At 43.9% G+C, this 16,666-nt stretch overlaps 1 protein-coding gene across 5 annotated transcripts in view; it reads left to right on the plus strand.

The window, feature by feature from the left end:
* Positions 1–203: 203 nt before the first annotated feature.
* The window catches only part of LOC140426818 (zinc finger protein 346-like), a 67,858-nt gene continuing 51,395 nt past the window's right edge, over positions 204–16,666 (plus strand). For 4 of the 5 annotated variants that reach the window (XR_011948296.1, XM_072512032.1, XM_072512033.1 and 1 more), the window contains exon 1: positions 205–380. Coding sequence is in view for 4 of the 5 variants with exons in the window: in XM_072512032.1 (XP_072368133.1) it covers positions 296–380 (85 nt within the window). In the remaining variant the exon portion in view is untranslated. Of the gene's footprint in view, positions 381–16,666 lie in introns of all 5 variants that reach the window. The other variant, XM_072512031.1, reaches the window with a different exon arrangement.

The raw sequence follows: 16,666 nt of genomic DNA on the forward strand, positions 1-16,666 counted from the left end.
GGAGCGCAGCTCCTTCCTCGGGTGAATCCCGAGTGTTGTCCGACACTGGTGTTGTCAGACTTCTTACTGTGCCCATCCCAGTCCAACGCCGGCATCTCCACATTCGGGGAAGACGTTCTCACCTGGTCGGCGCCGGAGCGGGCACGGCCGGTTCCCATGACAACCCCCACCTGACGTCGCGGGCGCGAACCTTCTGGAAGCGGAGGGCGAGATCTGACGCCTCCCGACTGTGTCCGCGCGAGATCTCGCAGCTCTCTGCCGTCCGAGTGGGGGACGGGTGTTGGGACTTGGAGCAATGGCGGCGGAGCGACAGGTCATTCAACTGACTGGAAACATCAAACCGGCCGATGCCCCGGACAGCTCGGCCGGCAAGGAGGCTGGTAAGCGCGGCCCAAGCGCATCCAGGGTAGAACGCAGCGCACGGCGGGGTCTCCGATCAGTGATGGGGACGGTCGCGCGTTCAGTTTATTGAGACGGAGGTGGGTAACGGCGAGGGCTAATTCCCCACCCCGGCTCCAAGCTCTTGCATTCGGCCCTCACTCGCAGTGATCGAGATCTGCGAAGTGGCGCATCAATACCGGACCGCCTGCTGGAGATCTCCCCATCCTCCTTGCCTTGCAAAGTTTTATTTTCCGGGGGTGAGGGGGATGCTGAATGAAGAAGCTCAAGCTCTCGGTGCTCCGCGTTCGGGAGCAGCTTCTATTTAAAAAACATCTGCAACATCTGTGCACATTTCAGATCTGAAACACCAAACCGGCCGGTGCCCGGGACAGCTCCGTTTCAGATCGATGGTCTTTGGGGGGAGGGGGGAGGGGGGGGGGAGTAATATTTTATAATCAGCACAAAATCAGGGAATTAGAAAGAAATAAAAACTCTGTAAAACACTCATGCAGGATCTGAATATTTCCAGCATTTACAAAAGCTACAGATGCTGAGAGTCTCAGTTAAAAACAACAAAAAAGTGCTGCAAATGCTCATCAGGCCAGGCAGCGTCTGTGGAGAAATGTCAGGTTGATGACCCTTCATCAGAACTGAAAAAAAAATATTCATGTAATGGATTTTGAGCAAGTGCAAGGGGAGAAGAACAACACATGTCGGGACGTTCTGTTGTTAGGGTGGACGGCAGGAGAAATTCAAAGGTTTCATGGTGCAGGAACCAAAGTGAAAGCTAAGGAGTGCTATTGCTCAAGTTTGGGTTGAGCTTCATTGGGACCTGAGCAGGTCAAGGTCAGTGGGGACAAGGTGGAGAATTGAAATGAACAGCAACAGGATACAAGGGACTAAAAGCGGTCACCCAGTCTGTGTTTGAAGGGACCTCGTTGTGAGCAGCAAATGCAATACAGTAAGTGAAAACTAAGTAAATTTTGAATTTATTTGGAAGGAGTGTTTGGCACTGTGGGTCGTGAGAAGCGAGGAGGTACAATGGCAGATGTTGCACATGCATAGAAAGGTGTTGAAGGAATGGGTGGGCGTGACAGGAATGGACTAGGGTTTGCAGAGAGAATGGTTCCTTTGCTGTTGAGAGGGGCGAGCAGGGGAAGATGTGTTTGGTGGTAGCATCACAGTGGAGGTCAGAAGTGATTGAAGATGATTCATTAAATACAGAAGTAAGGACTAGGGGATCTATCATGATTCTGGGAAGAAAGTAAGGGGTGAAGTCAGAAGTGTGTGCCAGCATTTTCTGTGTTCACATCTCCAGTAGCTGCAATATGTTGTTTTCGTATTAGGGAAGAGTGTATTAGGGAACAGTGTATTAGGGAAGAAAGGTGAGAGGGGAAAAGGAAAGAACAAAATGTAAGGTTTATGATATCATAGAATTTACAATGCAGAAGGAGGCCTTTCGGCCCATCGAGTCCGCATGGGCCTTTGAAAGAGCACCCTGCTTAAGCTTCCGACCTATCCCTGTAACCCAGTAACCCCACCAACCCCAGGATTGTGCCTTTGTTACTTTTAGACCAATCTAAAAACTGTAAATCGATCCGTTGGTGATATAAAACTAATAACTGCTCTCAGTAATGACTTTAACCTGATGTGCTTCTGTTTAAGGTTCTTTTTTTAAGTCTTATGGATGTTAAAAGGACAGCTTAAGGATTACTTAGTGTTGTATTCTTTTGGGGTTTGTATTTTAATTACTGGTTGTTAAGATGTTCACTATGTTTTTAAAAAGTTTAACTTGAGTTCATTGAATAAACATTGTTTTGCTTTAAAAAATAGTTTTCCATTTCTGCTATACCACACCTGTAGAGTGGGCCGTGTGCTCCCCATACCAGAATCTATTGAAAGTTGTGGATCAGGTGAACTCCATGATACACTTTGGCGTTGTCTAAACCCTGGCTCATAACAAATTGGAGCCTCGTCTGGGATTGGCTTAGTGAACTTAAAGACAGTGAGGGGTGAGCATATTGTGGGTGCTTTTCAAGTGTGGTAGTTCAGTTTAAGTCGGGAGTGTGTTGTGGTCAGTGGCTCTTTCAGAGGCTCTGAAGTTTTTGAGGGTGGAGATGGTCGCACGCAGTACCTTACGGACAGAGACTAAAAGCAGCCTGTTAGATTTGGCAAAAACTAACATTTGCAGTTAACATTACCTGACAAAATGCGAAAAGATGAGGTAATTATGGTGGTGGCTAAGCAGTTAAAGTTGCCCGAGATGCAGTTTGACTCATTGGAAATGGCAAATATTCAGTTACATATTAAACAAATGGGACATAAGAAAGAATTAAAGCAGCTTGAATATGAAAGAGAGGAAAAAGAAAGAGAGAGGGGGGCAAAAAGAAAAGGAGAGAGAAGAATGGAGAAAAGAAAGAATAGCCCCAGCCAAACAAAAAGAAAGAGAAAGGAAGATACAGATCAGGGAAAAAGATAGAAAGATATTTTGAACTTCCGAAATAGCCATGAAACAGGACAATCAGTTAAATTTGGCAGATGTAAAGGGAAATGTACAGTTTTACATAGATTACATAGAACATACAGTGCAGAAGGAGGCCATTCGGCCCATCGAGTCTGCACCGACCCACATTAATCCCTCACTTCCACCCTATCCCCGCAACCCAATAAATAACCCCTCCCAACCCTTATGGACACTGGGGCAATTTTTAGCATGGCCAATCCACCTAACCTGCACGTCTTTGGACTGTGGGAGGAAACCGGAGCACCCGGAGGAAACCCACGCAGACACGGGGAGAACGTGCAGACTCCGCACAGACAGTGACCCAGCGGGGAATCGAACCTGGGACCCTGGCGCTGTGAAGCCACAGTGCTATCCACTTGTGCTACCGTGCTGCCGTTACATGATAGTGATGAGGACAGTGAGCGTCAAAGTCGAAGGCGTGGTGGGGATCTATTTAAATATATCCAAGCATTGCCAAGGTTTGATGAGAAGGGGGTAGAAGCCTTTTCCATTTCATTTGAGAAGGTGGCTAAACAAATGAAATGACCACAGGACATGTGGGTATTATTGATTCAAACAAAACGTATAGGGCGAGTGAAGTGTTTGCATCACTACTGGTGGAGGTATCTGGTACGTATGAGGAGGTGAAAAAATCCATCTAAGGTGCATATGAACTAGTGCCTGAAGCCTACAGACAAAGGTTTAGAAATTTAGGGAAATAATTTGGCCAAACATACATGGAGTTTGAAGCCTCAAAAAGAGTAATTTTGATAGGTGGATAAGGGCTTTGAAAATAGCCCAAATGTATGAAGCTCTCAGAGAAATTATACTTTTGGAGGAGTTTAAAAATTCAATTCCTGATGTACTGAGAACTCATGTGGAAGAGCAGAGGGTTAAAACTGCGATGTTAGCAGCAGAAATGGCAGATGATTATGAATTAAATCCTAAATAAAAGCTTGGTTTCCGACATCAGTTTCAGCCTGTCAGGGATAGAAACTGGGTAATACTCAAGTGGTAATGGTAAAGGTGATCTGATGGGAGATAATAAGGAGAGTGTACCTCAGATTAGAAAAGAAATCCAGGGGGGTGGGAAAGATGTGACAAATTTCAAATGTTTTCACTGTAATAAACTAGGCCAGGTAAACTCAATGTGTTGGTGGTTGAAGAAAATTACTGGGAAGGCTGATTTGGTAAAACAGCATAAGACAGTGGGGTTTGTTAAAGTGGTAAAGGAAAGCCCAAGTGAAGCGAAGGAGGTGCAAAACATTGTACAGCCTGATCAAGAGGTGATTGATAAGATGGTGCCAGACGTCTTTAAAGAATTTACTTTTGTGGGTAAATTTTACTCATATGTATCAGGAGGAGCAGGTAAAAAAAGTCACAATTTTAGAGATACGGGACCTAGTCAATCTTTAATGGTAAGAGATGAGGAGTTATGTAGTTTGAGAAGAATGTTGCCAGAAAAGGTGGTAATATGTGGAATTCGGGGTGAGAGGAGCAGTGTCACATGATATAAAGTAAGGTTGGAAAGTCCAGTGACGAGTGGTGAAGTGGTAGTAGGAGTAATAGAGAAACTATCTTGTCCAGGAATACAGTTTAGCTTGGGAAATGATATAGCTGGATCGCAAGTGGGAGTGATGCCTACTGTGGTTGATAAGCCAGTGGAAAATCAGCCAACTGTAGTGTTAAAGGGCGAATATCGTGGGATTTTTCCAAATTGTGTAGTAACAAGGTCGCAAAGTCATAGGTTAAGTCAAGAGGAGAAATCAAAGAGTGAAGATGACGTTGAAGTGCAATTATCAGATTTTTGATCAGATGGTTGAAAAAGAACAAGAACAGGTGGAGGATGAGGCGGATATTTTTAGTTCAGGAAAATTGGCAGAGTTACAACAGAAAGATGTAGAAATAAACAGGATGTATCAGAAAGCACACACGGAAGAGGAATCTGAGTGTATACCAGAGTGTTATTACCTTAAAAGTGATGTCTTGATGAGAAAATGGAGACCTTTACATATGCAGGCGGATGAAAAGTGGGCAGAAGTTCATCAATAGTGTTGCCGGTAGGGTATAGAAAGGAGGTGTTGCGAGTTGCACATGAGGTACCAGTGGGAAGTCATTTGGGAATAAGGAAAACTCGAGCTAAAATCCAGAAACATTTTTATTGGCCTGGACTACATAAAGATGTAGTTAACTTTTGTCAATCATGTCACACATGTCAAGTGATGGGAAAACCGCAAGCAGTGATAAAACCAGCGTGTTAATACCCATTCCAGCATTTGAGGAACCTTTTACAAGGATCCTAATTGAATGGGTAGGATCGCTTCCTAAAACGAAAAGTGGGAATCAATATCTTTTGACTATAATGGTGTGTCTACTAGATTTCCAGATGCCATTCCAGTATGTAATATTACAGCTAAAAAGATTGTGGAGGAGTTACTTAAATTGTTTACTAGATATGGACTACCCACAGAAATACAATCGGATCAAGGATCAAATTTTACCTCAAGATTATTCAAGCAAGTTATGGATAGCTTCGGAATAAAACAATTTAAATCAACTGTGTACCATCCAGAATTGCAGGGAGGGCTAGAAAGGTGGCATCAGACACTAAAAACAATGTTGAGGGCTTATTGTCACAATTATCCAGAGGATTGGGATAAAGGAATTCAATTCGTACTGTTTGCAGTTAGGGATGCACCTAATGAGTCAACCAAGTTCAGTCGTTTTGAACTAATTTTTGGTCATGAGTTAAGAGGACCACTTAAATTGATTAAGGAAAAATTGGTGAGTGAGAAATCGGAAATTACATTTTGGATTATGTGTCAAATTTTAGGGAACGATTAAATAGAGCAGGTGAATTGGCTGGACAACATTTAAAAGTTGCACAACATGTGATGAAACGGGTCGCGGAAAAGGAATCCAAAGTTCGTAGTTTTGCCTGTGGAGATAAAGTTTTAGTATTGTTACCAGTGGTAGGTGAACCTTTAAAAACAAGGTTTTGTGGACCTTATCAGATTGAAAGGAAATTAAGTGAGGTGAATTATGTGGTAAAAATACCAGATAGAAGGAAGACTCACCGAGTGTGTCATGTGAATATGCTTAAAAGGTAGTTTGAAAGGGAAGGAGAGAAAAAGGATGAGGTTTTAATGATTCTAACTCAAAGTGACGAACCAAATCCAGATGACTGGGAATTTGACATATCTCAAATTAAATTGGAAAATGAGGATGTTCTTAAAAATTGGGATAAATTGTTGAGTTACCTTCCAGAGGAAAAACTGACCTGAAGGAGTTATTGCTATCACATGCGGAAGTTTGTAGAGATAAATTGGGAAGTACTAAAATAGCTATACATGATGGAAATGTGGGAAATGCTGTTCCAATCAAACAACATCCGTATAGACTTAACCCTTCAAAATTGGCACAGGTTAACAAAGAGCTTGAGAGTATGCTTAAAAATGGCATAATTGAAGTGGGTTGCAGCCAATGGAGCTCACCCATAGTGATGGTACCTAGACCAGACGGTATCCAACGGTTGTGTGTGGACTATAGAAAGGTTAATGCAGTTACAAGAATAGACTCTGATCCTATCCCACGTTAGGAGGATTGCATTGAGAAAGTGGGAGAATCCGCTTTTATTTCCAAACTGGGTTTACTTAAAAGGTTACTGGCAGGTACCTTTATCCGAAAGGACGAAGGAGATTTCAGCTTTTGTGACTCCAGATGGTATATACCAATTCAAAGTTATGCCATTTGGCATGAAAAACGCCCCAGCCACATTTCAACGGTTAACTAACAAAGTTGTTTCAGGATTACCCAATTGTGCGTTATACATTGACGATCTGGTAATTTTCAGCCAGACATGGAAAGAACACTTAAAACATCTGATGGAGTTGCTCGATCGACTTCAGGAGGCGGGTTTGGTGATAAACTTAGCCAAAAGTGAATTTGGAAAAGCCCAAGTCCCTTTCCTTGGCCATACAATCGGACAGGGTCGAATAGTCCCACGGGATGTGAAAACCAAAGTTAATGTGGAGTTCCGATACCCTCGACACGACGGGAAATAATGCGATTTCTTGGTATGAGTGGATTTTCACGGAAATTTGTACCAAACCTCAGCAGTGTGGTCGCTCCACTGGCGGACTTGCTCAAGAAGCGTGACAAATTCCAGTGGACAGCGGAGTGCCAACAGGCATTTGACGGCCTGAAGGCTGTGTTAACCATCCTGTGCTCCTGTGTTAGCCATCCCAAATTATACAAAACCATTCCAAGTGGCGAGTGATGTGGGTATAGGTGCGGTGCTCCTACAAGATGACGAGGAAGGGCTAGAGCGGCCTATTGGTTATTTTTTTCAAAGAAATTGAATTCTCTCCAGAAAAAATTATTCAACGATTGAGAAGATGTTGAGTTTGGTGCTATCTTTGCAACATTTTCACATTTATGTGAGCAACAATCTGTCTGACACCATTATATATACTGATCATAATCCGTTGACATTTTTGGAGCGATTCAGGAATAACAATGCAAGGCTGTTTCACTGGAGTTTACTGTTACACCCATTTCATTTCAAAATAGTACATGTGGCAGGACGAGAAATGGTGATAGCCGATGCTTTGTCACGAATGTGATGAACGGAAGCAATTTCAGTTGGAGGAAGAAGAAAAAAAAGAAATGGACTATATTATTATACCTGTTTGCGTGTGTTGTTTTTTGAAACAAAAAAGTATCTTTACTGTATGCATTTCTTAAAGGATTGTGAAAAGGTGAAAAATGAAACCATCTTGAAGCTGATGGTTTATTTATTTTTCTTGCGGGGAGGTGTCATGAGAGAGTGCGTTTAAGAAATGGGTGTTTAAGAAATGTATCTTTAAGAAATGGGTGTTCATCAGTGATGTCGGAGTGTGGATGGAGCTGGGCTGTCTGTCAGCTTTTTACTTTTGTTTTAGGCTGTTTGCTGCAGGGTATGTTTTGGTTTCGTTTTCAGAGCTGTATAGCTGCAGTCACAGCCAGAAGGGGTATTAGTCTCTCTCTCTGTCTAAATCTAAAAACTGTGAATCGATCCTTTGGTGATTTAAAACTAATAACTGCTCTCAATAGTGACTTGAACCTGATGTGCTTCTGTTTAAAGTTTTTTTTAAAGCCTTATAGATGTTAAAAGGACAGCTTAAGGATTACTTAGCGTTGTATTCTTTTGGGGGTTGTATTTGAATTAATGGTTGCGAAGATGTTCACTATGTTTTGAAAAGGTTAACTTGAGTTCATTGTTTTGCTTTAAAAAATACTTTTCCATTTCTGCTGTACCACACCTGTAGAGTGGGCCGTGTGCTCCCCATACCAGAATCTATTAAAAGTTGTGGGTCAGGTGAACTCCATAATACACTTTGGGGTTCTCTAAACCCTGGCCCGTAAGACAATACATTCCTTTTTTGAAAAATTTAGTGTACCAAATTAATTTTTTCCAATTGAGCAGCAATGTTAGTGTGTTCAGTCCACCTAGCCGACATCTTTGGCTTGTGGGGATGAAACCCGCGCAAACACGGGGAGAATGTGCAAACTCCACACGGACATTGACCCTGAGCCGGGATCGAACCTGGGACCTCGGTGCCGTGAGGCTGCAGGGTTAACCCACAGCGCCACTGTGCTGCCCTATTCCAATACATTCCTGATCAGCCTCCACTAAATGCATGCCTAGCCAGTGACACCCACATCTTGCAAATTCATTTATTTTTAATGACCAAATGTTTGGTCAATAAGTGATTTTAAGATATATCTTAAAAGAAGAAAAGAGAAGTGAAGAGATTTGAGGAGAGAATTCCAGAGTATTAACACTTGTCAGCTGAAGCAATAGCCACCAATGGTGGACTCAAGAGGCCGGAATTGGAGCAGTGAAGATATCTCTGAAGGTTGTAGGGCAGGATGAGATTAGAGCGATAAACCATTGAGGAACAAATCCAGGATGAAAATGTTTAAATTGAGGTGTTGCATAATATCAGTGTAGGCCAACAAACAGTGATGATGAATGAATGCAGTGTAGGCCAACAAACAGTGATGATGAATGAATGCGACTTTGTATTTCGGATACGGGCAGCAGAGGTTGGATAAAGTCACATTTACGGAGGCTAGAATATAGGAGGCTGGCCAGGAGTGAATTGGAATAATCAGGTCTAAAGGTTACAGGCACGATCTTGGGGTAGGGTGACTCCAGAGGTAATATGTGGAAGTAGAAAGAAAAGCCATTGCAGGTGATACTTTAGTGCAGCTCCACTGAACTGGATTATGGTGGAGAGGCATTGGGGGAGGATGGTTTGGTCAATCATACAGGTAGGTTGTAACGGAAGAAAAGTGGTTAGTTTGCATTTGTCACAGACTTGTAGGATGTTACTGTGGTAAGGACTGCTTCAATATTTTGGAAGAGGCAGCAACTTGATTGGGGATTTAAACATGGAATTCAGGAAATGATGGGCACAGATTTGGAAGGTGATAACACATTCATGGAGTTTGGAGAGAAAAGGGGACTTTGGAAATGACACACGGTAATAGGATCGCGGTTGATTTTCTTGCAGAGAGGGGGTATTGATTGCAAAAATGAAAGTGATGACAGTACCCTGTGGTGGGAACTAGTGAATCAAAAGGTTGAGGTGAGGGTGTGGTTGAACAGATTGGTAGCTAAACTCGTTTGAGTTACCAGGTATGTGGGCTATGCACCCCAGTGTCTGATGACTCATATCAAACAGCATGCCCCAGCCGCAGTTCACATTGTACAAGGTACAGACTGTAGCCAACCAGCCCATTCTTGCAAAATACAGTGTCCAACCTTAGATGTGATTCCAATACTGAACAACATTTGCTAAATGATCCACATTGTGCTAAGAATTATGATGACAACCAATTTAAGATTGTCAACTGAGCTCGCAGTATTGCCATTTCATGTACTGGAAGCTATATATATATTAATGCATAGGGCCCTGTACTTTGCAGTCAGAAAGAACATGTACACACATTGTGCCTGTTTCAGCTGAACAAAAATAGTGACAGCCATTTGCTCATTTATTCCACCGGCAGTGCCCTGGATTAATTTCAAATAATGCTTGGCAACTATCTGTCAGTCACCATCAACTGGTGCAATCCCCATAAAATGCCTCTACCCACCAGAGTCTACTTGCCAACCAACCAACCAGAGTCCACTTGCCAACCAGTCAGCAAACTCTTCTCATACAGTATAACTTGTTGATTTCGCATTGTACTGGTATTCTTGCGACATGTCCTGATGAGAGCAAAACAAAATGCTTCAACAAATCTCTTTTTTTCAGTAACACTCAAGATTGGTAGCTAGAAATGTTGTGGTGAATGGTGGGTAAAATCTAGGCAGTTGGGATTTTGAAGGTGCAATTGTAAGAGAATTGGGAGATTTTTCAGGGGCGACACGACAGGAGACGTGATGTTAATCACTTCAGACTGCAAAAGTTAAACAACTTCAGATCGTAATCACTATTCCCATTTATTTGGATACGGTAGATAGGAAGAAACTTTTCCCCTTAGTAGAGGGGGTCAATAACCAGGGGGCACAGATTTAAAGTGAGGAGCAAGGGACTTGAAGAAACCTTTTTCACCTAGAGGATGGCGGAAATCTGGAACTCATTGTCTGAAAAGATGGTAGAGGTGGGGACCCTTGAGAAGCATTTCGATGAGCACTTAAAATGCCATAACATATAGGACTACGACCAAGTGCTGGAAAATGGGATTAGACTAGGTTGGTGTTAGATAGATGGGCACAGAAACGATGGGCCAAAGGGCCTCTTTCTGTGCTGTAAAACTCTGACTATGGCTTGCAGTGGTTCTGCTGATGTAATTTATAGCTCCTCGAAACCTATCTTTTACTTCTCCAGTTAATTACCCTTTTGCATTACGCCATCATTCTTTGTAATTTAAAATCTCCTGCCATCCACCCTATCACTTTTCTTTCATACCCTGCTCTGTCCCCCCCACTATGTTGCTGCTTTCCTCGACTCTGCACTTGTTTATAAATTATTAAATCTGTAACATCTAGATGTAATTGAAGATCATAGCCCTGAAATATTAACACTGTTTTTCTGTCTGCAGATGCTGCGTAACTTTCTTTGCTGTTACAAACTTTTTGCTTGATAGATTAATTAATTCACACACTCCAGGAAAATATAGACCATTTTGTCCATACAATGGGGTTGGGAGGAAACCGGTCTGTAGTTGGGGAAAGATCGGTGGACAGAACCTTTCCAATCCGCTTGAGACACATCGGCGGGTTTCTCCGTCCCGCCGTACCAGATTTCTGGTGAGCATGCCGTCGGGATTTTTTGTTTCGCTTGCTGGTCAATGGGGTTTCCCATTGTGGGGCAGCCCCACGCTGTCGGGAAACGACCGGGCTGCCAGCAAAACGGCAAATTCAGCCCATCCTGCTTTCAGGCAAGTGATTTAGCATGATGTAACCTTGTGACCAAACTTGAATTTTTACACATGCCTGCGAGTCGGGCGATTTACACTAAGTACAGTAATTTTGCAAATCATTGTGAAAACAGTAGTCTCTGAGCAAATGTTTTATTTTTAAAGAAAGGATGGGCAAGCTAACTACAGATTACTACATAGAGTTGACAAAAATCAACGTCAACGGTAAAAAAATACTTTTGGCTGCACTTTAAAATTTGTGAACTTATGGGCATCTCGTATTGCGCAGGAGTAAGTCCACAGCTTTTTCTGTTGAAAACTTGTCAGATACATTGGAGTGGCTGATGTAAATAGTGAGAAGCATCACTTATTATTGCTGTCCACGCTGTATGTTGCCATGTATTTGATGAATCAAAAAATAATATGGATTCTTTGAGGACATAGTAGATAAATGCCTTATCCACTTCAGGAAGGGACCAGAGAATACTATAAACCTGTAGAACTGATGCCAAGGCTATCACGTTGTGAAAGGGAACATGGATCTAAAGAACTTTTGGCTTTTAGTCCCGAGTTACTTGAAAAGCTGACAGCAGGGGGCTTAGTAGTAAAAGTACATTGTAATAAAAGTTTTACGATTTCTGAAGTTAGGTTTGGAAGTGCTTTTGTATTTTTGTTCATGCTCCAGTTTATTGGCATTGACTAACATTTAACCAGCATCGCATGAGCACTTTGGTTCTTTGCCCGAGTGACCAGCCCTCTACAATGCTAAAATTCATTATTATGGAGGTACCGAGCGGCACTATAGCACACGGGTTAGCACTTGCTTCACAGCGCCAGGGATCCGGCTTCATTTCCCGGTTTGGGTCACTGTGCGAAGTCTGCACATTCTCCCCATGACTGCGTAGGTTTCCTCTGGGTGCTCCGGTTTCCTCCCACAAGTCCCGAAAGACGAGCTTGTTAGGTGAATTGGACATTCTGAATTCTCCCTCGATGTACCCGAACAGGTGCCGGAATATGGCGACTAGGGAATTTACACAGTAACTTCACTGCAGTTAATGTAAGCCTACTTGTGACACTGATAAAGATTAAGATTGAAGTAGATAGGACATTTAGAAAATCATAGTACAACCAAGTGGAACCAACATGGTTTTGTGATGAGGAAATCATTTTGGACAAATGTATCAGTTTTTTTGAGGGTATAACGAGCAGCAGTCCATTGATCAGTTGTCACATAAAAGACTGCTGCACAAGAAGAGAGCTCATGGTGTTGGGGATAAAAAATTAGTATGTAGAGGATTAGCTAACGAACAGGAAACAGAGTTAGTGAGGATAAATGGATTATTTTCAGGCTGGCAAACACGGGATCAGTGCTGGGGTCTCAATTATTTACAATCTATGTTCATGACTTGGATGATTTGACTGTATTTTTGCCAAATTGCTGATAATTCAAAGATCGGTTGGAAAGCAAGCTGTGAGGTGTCTGCAAAAGTGTGAGTGGGCAAAACATTGGCCGATGGAGTGTAATGTAGGAAAATGTGTGGTTGTGCATTTTAACAGGAAGAATAAATGAACAAAATATTAAATAGGAAGAGACTGCAGATTTGGGAGAAACGGTGAAGTAGTGGTAATGTGACTGGATGCGTAATCCAGAGACCCAGGCTAATGCTCTGGGGGCCTTCTATTTTTTTCCATCTGCACCACCCTTAAACAATATAAAATCCATCCCGTTTCTCTCTTAGTTCTGAAGAAGAGTTGTCTGGACTTGAAGCGTTACCTCGGTTTTGCTCCACAGATGCTGACAGATCTGAGTTTTTTTCAACATTTTCTGTGCTCCGGAGACTAGCGTTCAAATCCCAGCACTGTTGGGACTTTGAATTTGGTTAATAAATCTGGAATATAAAGTGAATCTCAGTAATGGTGACTGTTAAACTATCATTGACTGTCATAAAAACCCACCTGGTTCACTAATGTCCTTTAATTAAGGAAATCTGCCATCCTTACAAAGCCTGGCAACCACAACAATGTGGTTGAGTCTTAAATGCTCTCTGCAATGACCTAGCAAGCCACTCTGGGCAATTAGGGATGGGCAGTAAATGCTGGCCTTGCCAGTCAGTGACCCCCACATCCCATCAACGAATCAAGAAAAAAAAAGAATGCTGTAATACAGTGCGATTTGGGTGTCCTTGTATAGGAATCGCAAAACGTTAGCATGCAGATATAGCAAGGAATTAAGAAGCAAATGGAACATTGGGCTTTATTGCAAGAGGTTTGGCGTATGTGAGTAGGGAAGTCTTGCTACAAATGTTACAGGGCTTTGGTGAAACCGCACCTAGAGTATTGTGGACAGTTTTGGTCTCACTTCAGGAGAGATATATTTGTATTGGAAGCAGTTCAGAGAAGAATCACTTGGCTGATTACTGGGGTGAAACGATTGCATTATGAGGTTACAGTTAAGTTAACTGGGTCTATATTCATAGGAGTTTTGAAGAATGAGAGGTAATCATATTGAAAAATGCAAGATTCTGAGGGGGAAACACAAGTTGGATGCTAAGGGGATATTTGCTCTACGAGAAGGGCAGAAGGTAGTTGAGCAGAAATCCTGACATTGTAATGCACAGTCGTTCGTCTATTTCATGAATTGAACAGAAAATTCCAGTATTAAATTGTAGAAGTCTTTCTTCCCGTCGGCTATGTCACCAAAGGCAAGATGTCTGCAGATTTGTAACTGAGATTTTAAAAGATATTAATCTTGCACATAAATCGGACTTGGAATTGCCTGGGGATTTTGATGTTGCAATGTCAACACCTATAATTTCCTGTAAAGTCACTAGTTACTCCTGTGCATAGCTCCACTAAGTTGTAACACCCTTCTTAACACCCAACAGCTGGATAGAACCTCCCAATTCCCTCCTGTAAACACTGACCGTGGTCCTCCTGAAATTATCTCATTCCTCAGCTGTTATTTTGCAGCTCAGTATTGTTTCACTTATGGAACATCTCTGATCCACTTTCATTTGTTCTATAAATGCTCAATTCACTCCAGGTTTTTTCTGGCAGAAACTTTAAGCCTGATTTCACCTGCCTGAAACCTGCTTTTCTTAACTCTTGCACGCACTGCATTAAAAAAAAAAAAACAATTTTAATGAGGTATTTTTGGCATTACAAACAGCAACAGTATAAAAAACGATGTACAGCGAGCAACAAACATAGTGCAATCACCGACTCCAATCCCTCCAAGACCCGCCGATTTGACCTCCTATTCTACGCTACCCTAACCCCCCCACCCCACCCCGCTGATGATTAGTTCTCCGGTTCTCCGCGAAGAAGTCGATGAACGGTTGCCACCTCCGGACAAATCCTAGCAGTGACCCTCTCAAGGCGAACTTAATCTTCTCTAGGCCAAGAAAGCTCGCCATGTCAATTAACCAGGTCTCTGACTTCGGGGCTTTGAGTTCCTCCAAGCTAGCAGAATCCGTCTCCGGGCTACCAGGGAAGCAACATCCTCTTTCTCCTCCTGGATTCCCGGCTCTTCCGACAAAATTGCCACCTCTGGACTCATTGCTACCCTTGTTTTCAAAACTGGACATAACGTCCGCAAACCCCTGCCAATATCCCCTAAGTTTTGGACACGCCCAGAACATGTGGTCATGGTACGCTGGTCCTCCCGCACATTTTACACACCTGTCCTCCACCCCAAAGAATCTGCTCATCCGGGCCACTGTCATGTGGGCCCGGTGGACCACTTTGAATTGGATCAAGCTGAGCCTTGCGCATGTTGCGGTCGCGTTGACTCTGCCCAACGCGTCCACCCATAAGCCGTCCTCCATCTCACCCCCAAGCTCCTCCTCCCACTTAGGCTTCAGCTCCTTGGTCTGCGTCTCCTCCGCCCCCATAAGTTCTTTGTAGATATCCGAGACACTCCCCTCTCCCACCCATCCTCTAGACACTACCGTATCCTGGACCCCCTTAGTGGCAGGAGTGGGAAGGATGATACCTGCCTGCGTAGAAAGTCCAGCACCTGCAAATATCTAAATTTGTTCCCCCTTGCTAGCCCAAACTTTTCCTCCAGCACTCTCAAGCTAGAGAAGCTCCCCTCTAAGAACAGGTCCCCCACCCTCTCAATTTCCACCCGTCGCAATACTCTAAACCCCCCATCCAAGCTCCCAGGGCAAACCGGTGATTGTCACATATTGGGGACCAGACCGATGCTCCCACTGCTCCAACGTGCCTCCTTCACTGACCCCAGATCCTCAAGGTCGCCACCACCATGGGGCTGGTGGAATACCTCGCCGGTGGGAACGGCAGAGGTGGCGTTACCAACGCCCCCAAGCTGATGCCCCTACATGAAGCTGCCTCCATCCGCTCCCAATCCGACCCCGACCCCACCACCCACTTCCTTATCATGGCTATGTTAGCTGCCCAGTAGTAATTACCGAAATTTGGCAGGGCAAGCCCCCCCCCCCTCCCCCAGATTCCTCTCGAGCATCACCTTCTTCACTCGCGGGGACCTACCCGCCCACACAAAGCACAGGATGATTTTGTTAACCCTCTTAAAAAAGGACCGTGGGATGAAAATAGGGAGACATTGAAATACAAAAAAAATCTCGGTAGGACCATCACTTTGACCTTCTGCGCCCTCCCAGCGACAGCAGCAGGGCATCCCATCTCCGAAACTCGCCCCTCATCTGATCAACCAATCGGGACAAATTCAACTTGTGTAACCGGCCCCAATCGCGCGCCACTTGTATCCCTAAGTACCAGAAACTCTTCCCCCATTAACCTAAAACGGCAACACCCCCAGCCGACCCTCCGGACCCCTCGTCTGGACTACAAACATCTCACTCTTTGTCATATTCAGTTTATATCCCGAAAACCGGCCAAATTCCCCCACAATCGCCATAATTTCACCCATCCCTGCCCGTGGTTCTGTTACGTATAAGAGCAAGTTGTCCGCCCACAGCGAGACTCTTATGTCCCCCCGTCCCCCGAACCAGCCCCTTGATGCTCTCCAAGCAATTGCCAGCGGCTCTATAGCTAACGCAAACCGCAATGGGGAGAGGGGGCATCCCTGTCTCGTCCCCCGGTACAGTCTAAAATAGTCTGAGGTTGTCTTACGCCCTTACACTAGCCTCCGGGCCCTGGTACAACAGCCTAACCCTGTCGACAAAGCCCCGACTTAACCCAAATCGTCCCAGCACCTCTCATAAATAGTCCCACTCCACCCGGTCGAACGCCTTCTCCGCAACCATTGCCACAACTACCTCAACCTCCCTACTCTCCGGGGGCATCATAATCACATTGAGCAGCCTTCTTACATTGGCCACCAACTGCCTGCCCTTAACAAGCCCAGTTTGATCCTCCAGAATC

This window comes from Scyliorhinus torazame, chromosome 7 (assembly GCF_047496885.1).
Source record: "Scyliorhinus torazame isolate Kashiwa2021f chromosome 7, sScyTor2.1, whole genome shotgun sequence".
In the NCBI taxonomy this organism is placed as follows: domain Eukaryota; kingdom Metazoa; phylum Chordata; class Chondrichthyes; order Carcharhiniformes; family Scyliorhinidae; genus Scyliorhinus; species Scyliorhinus torazame.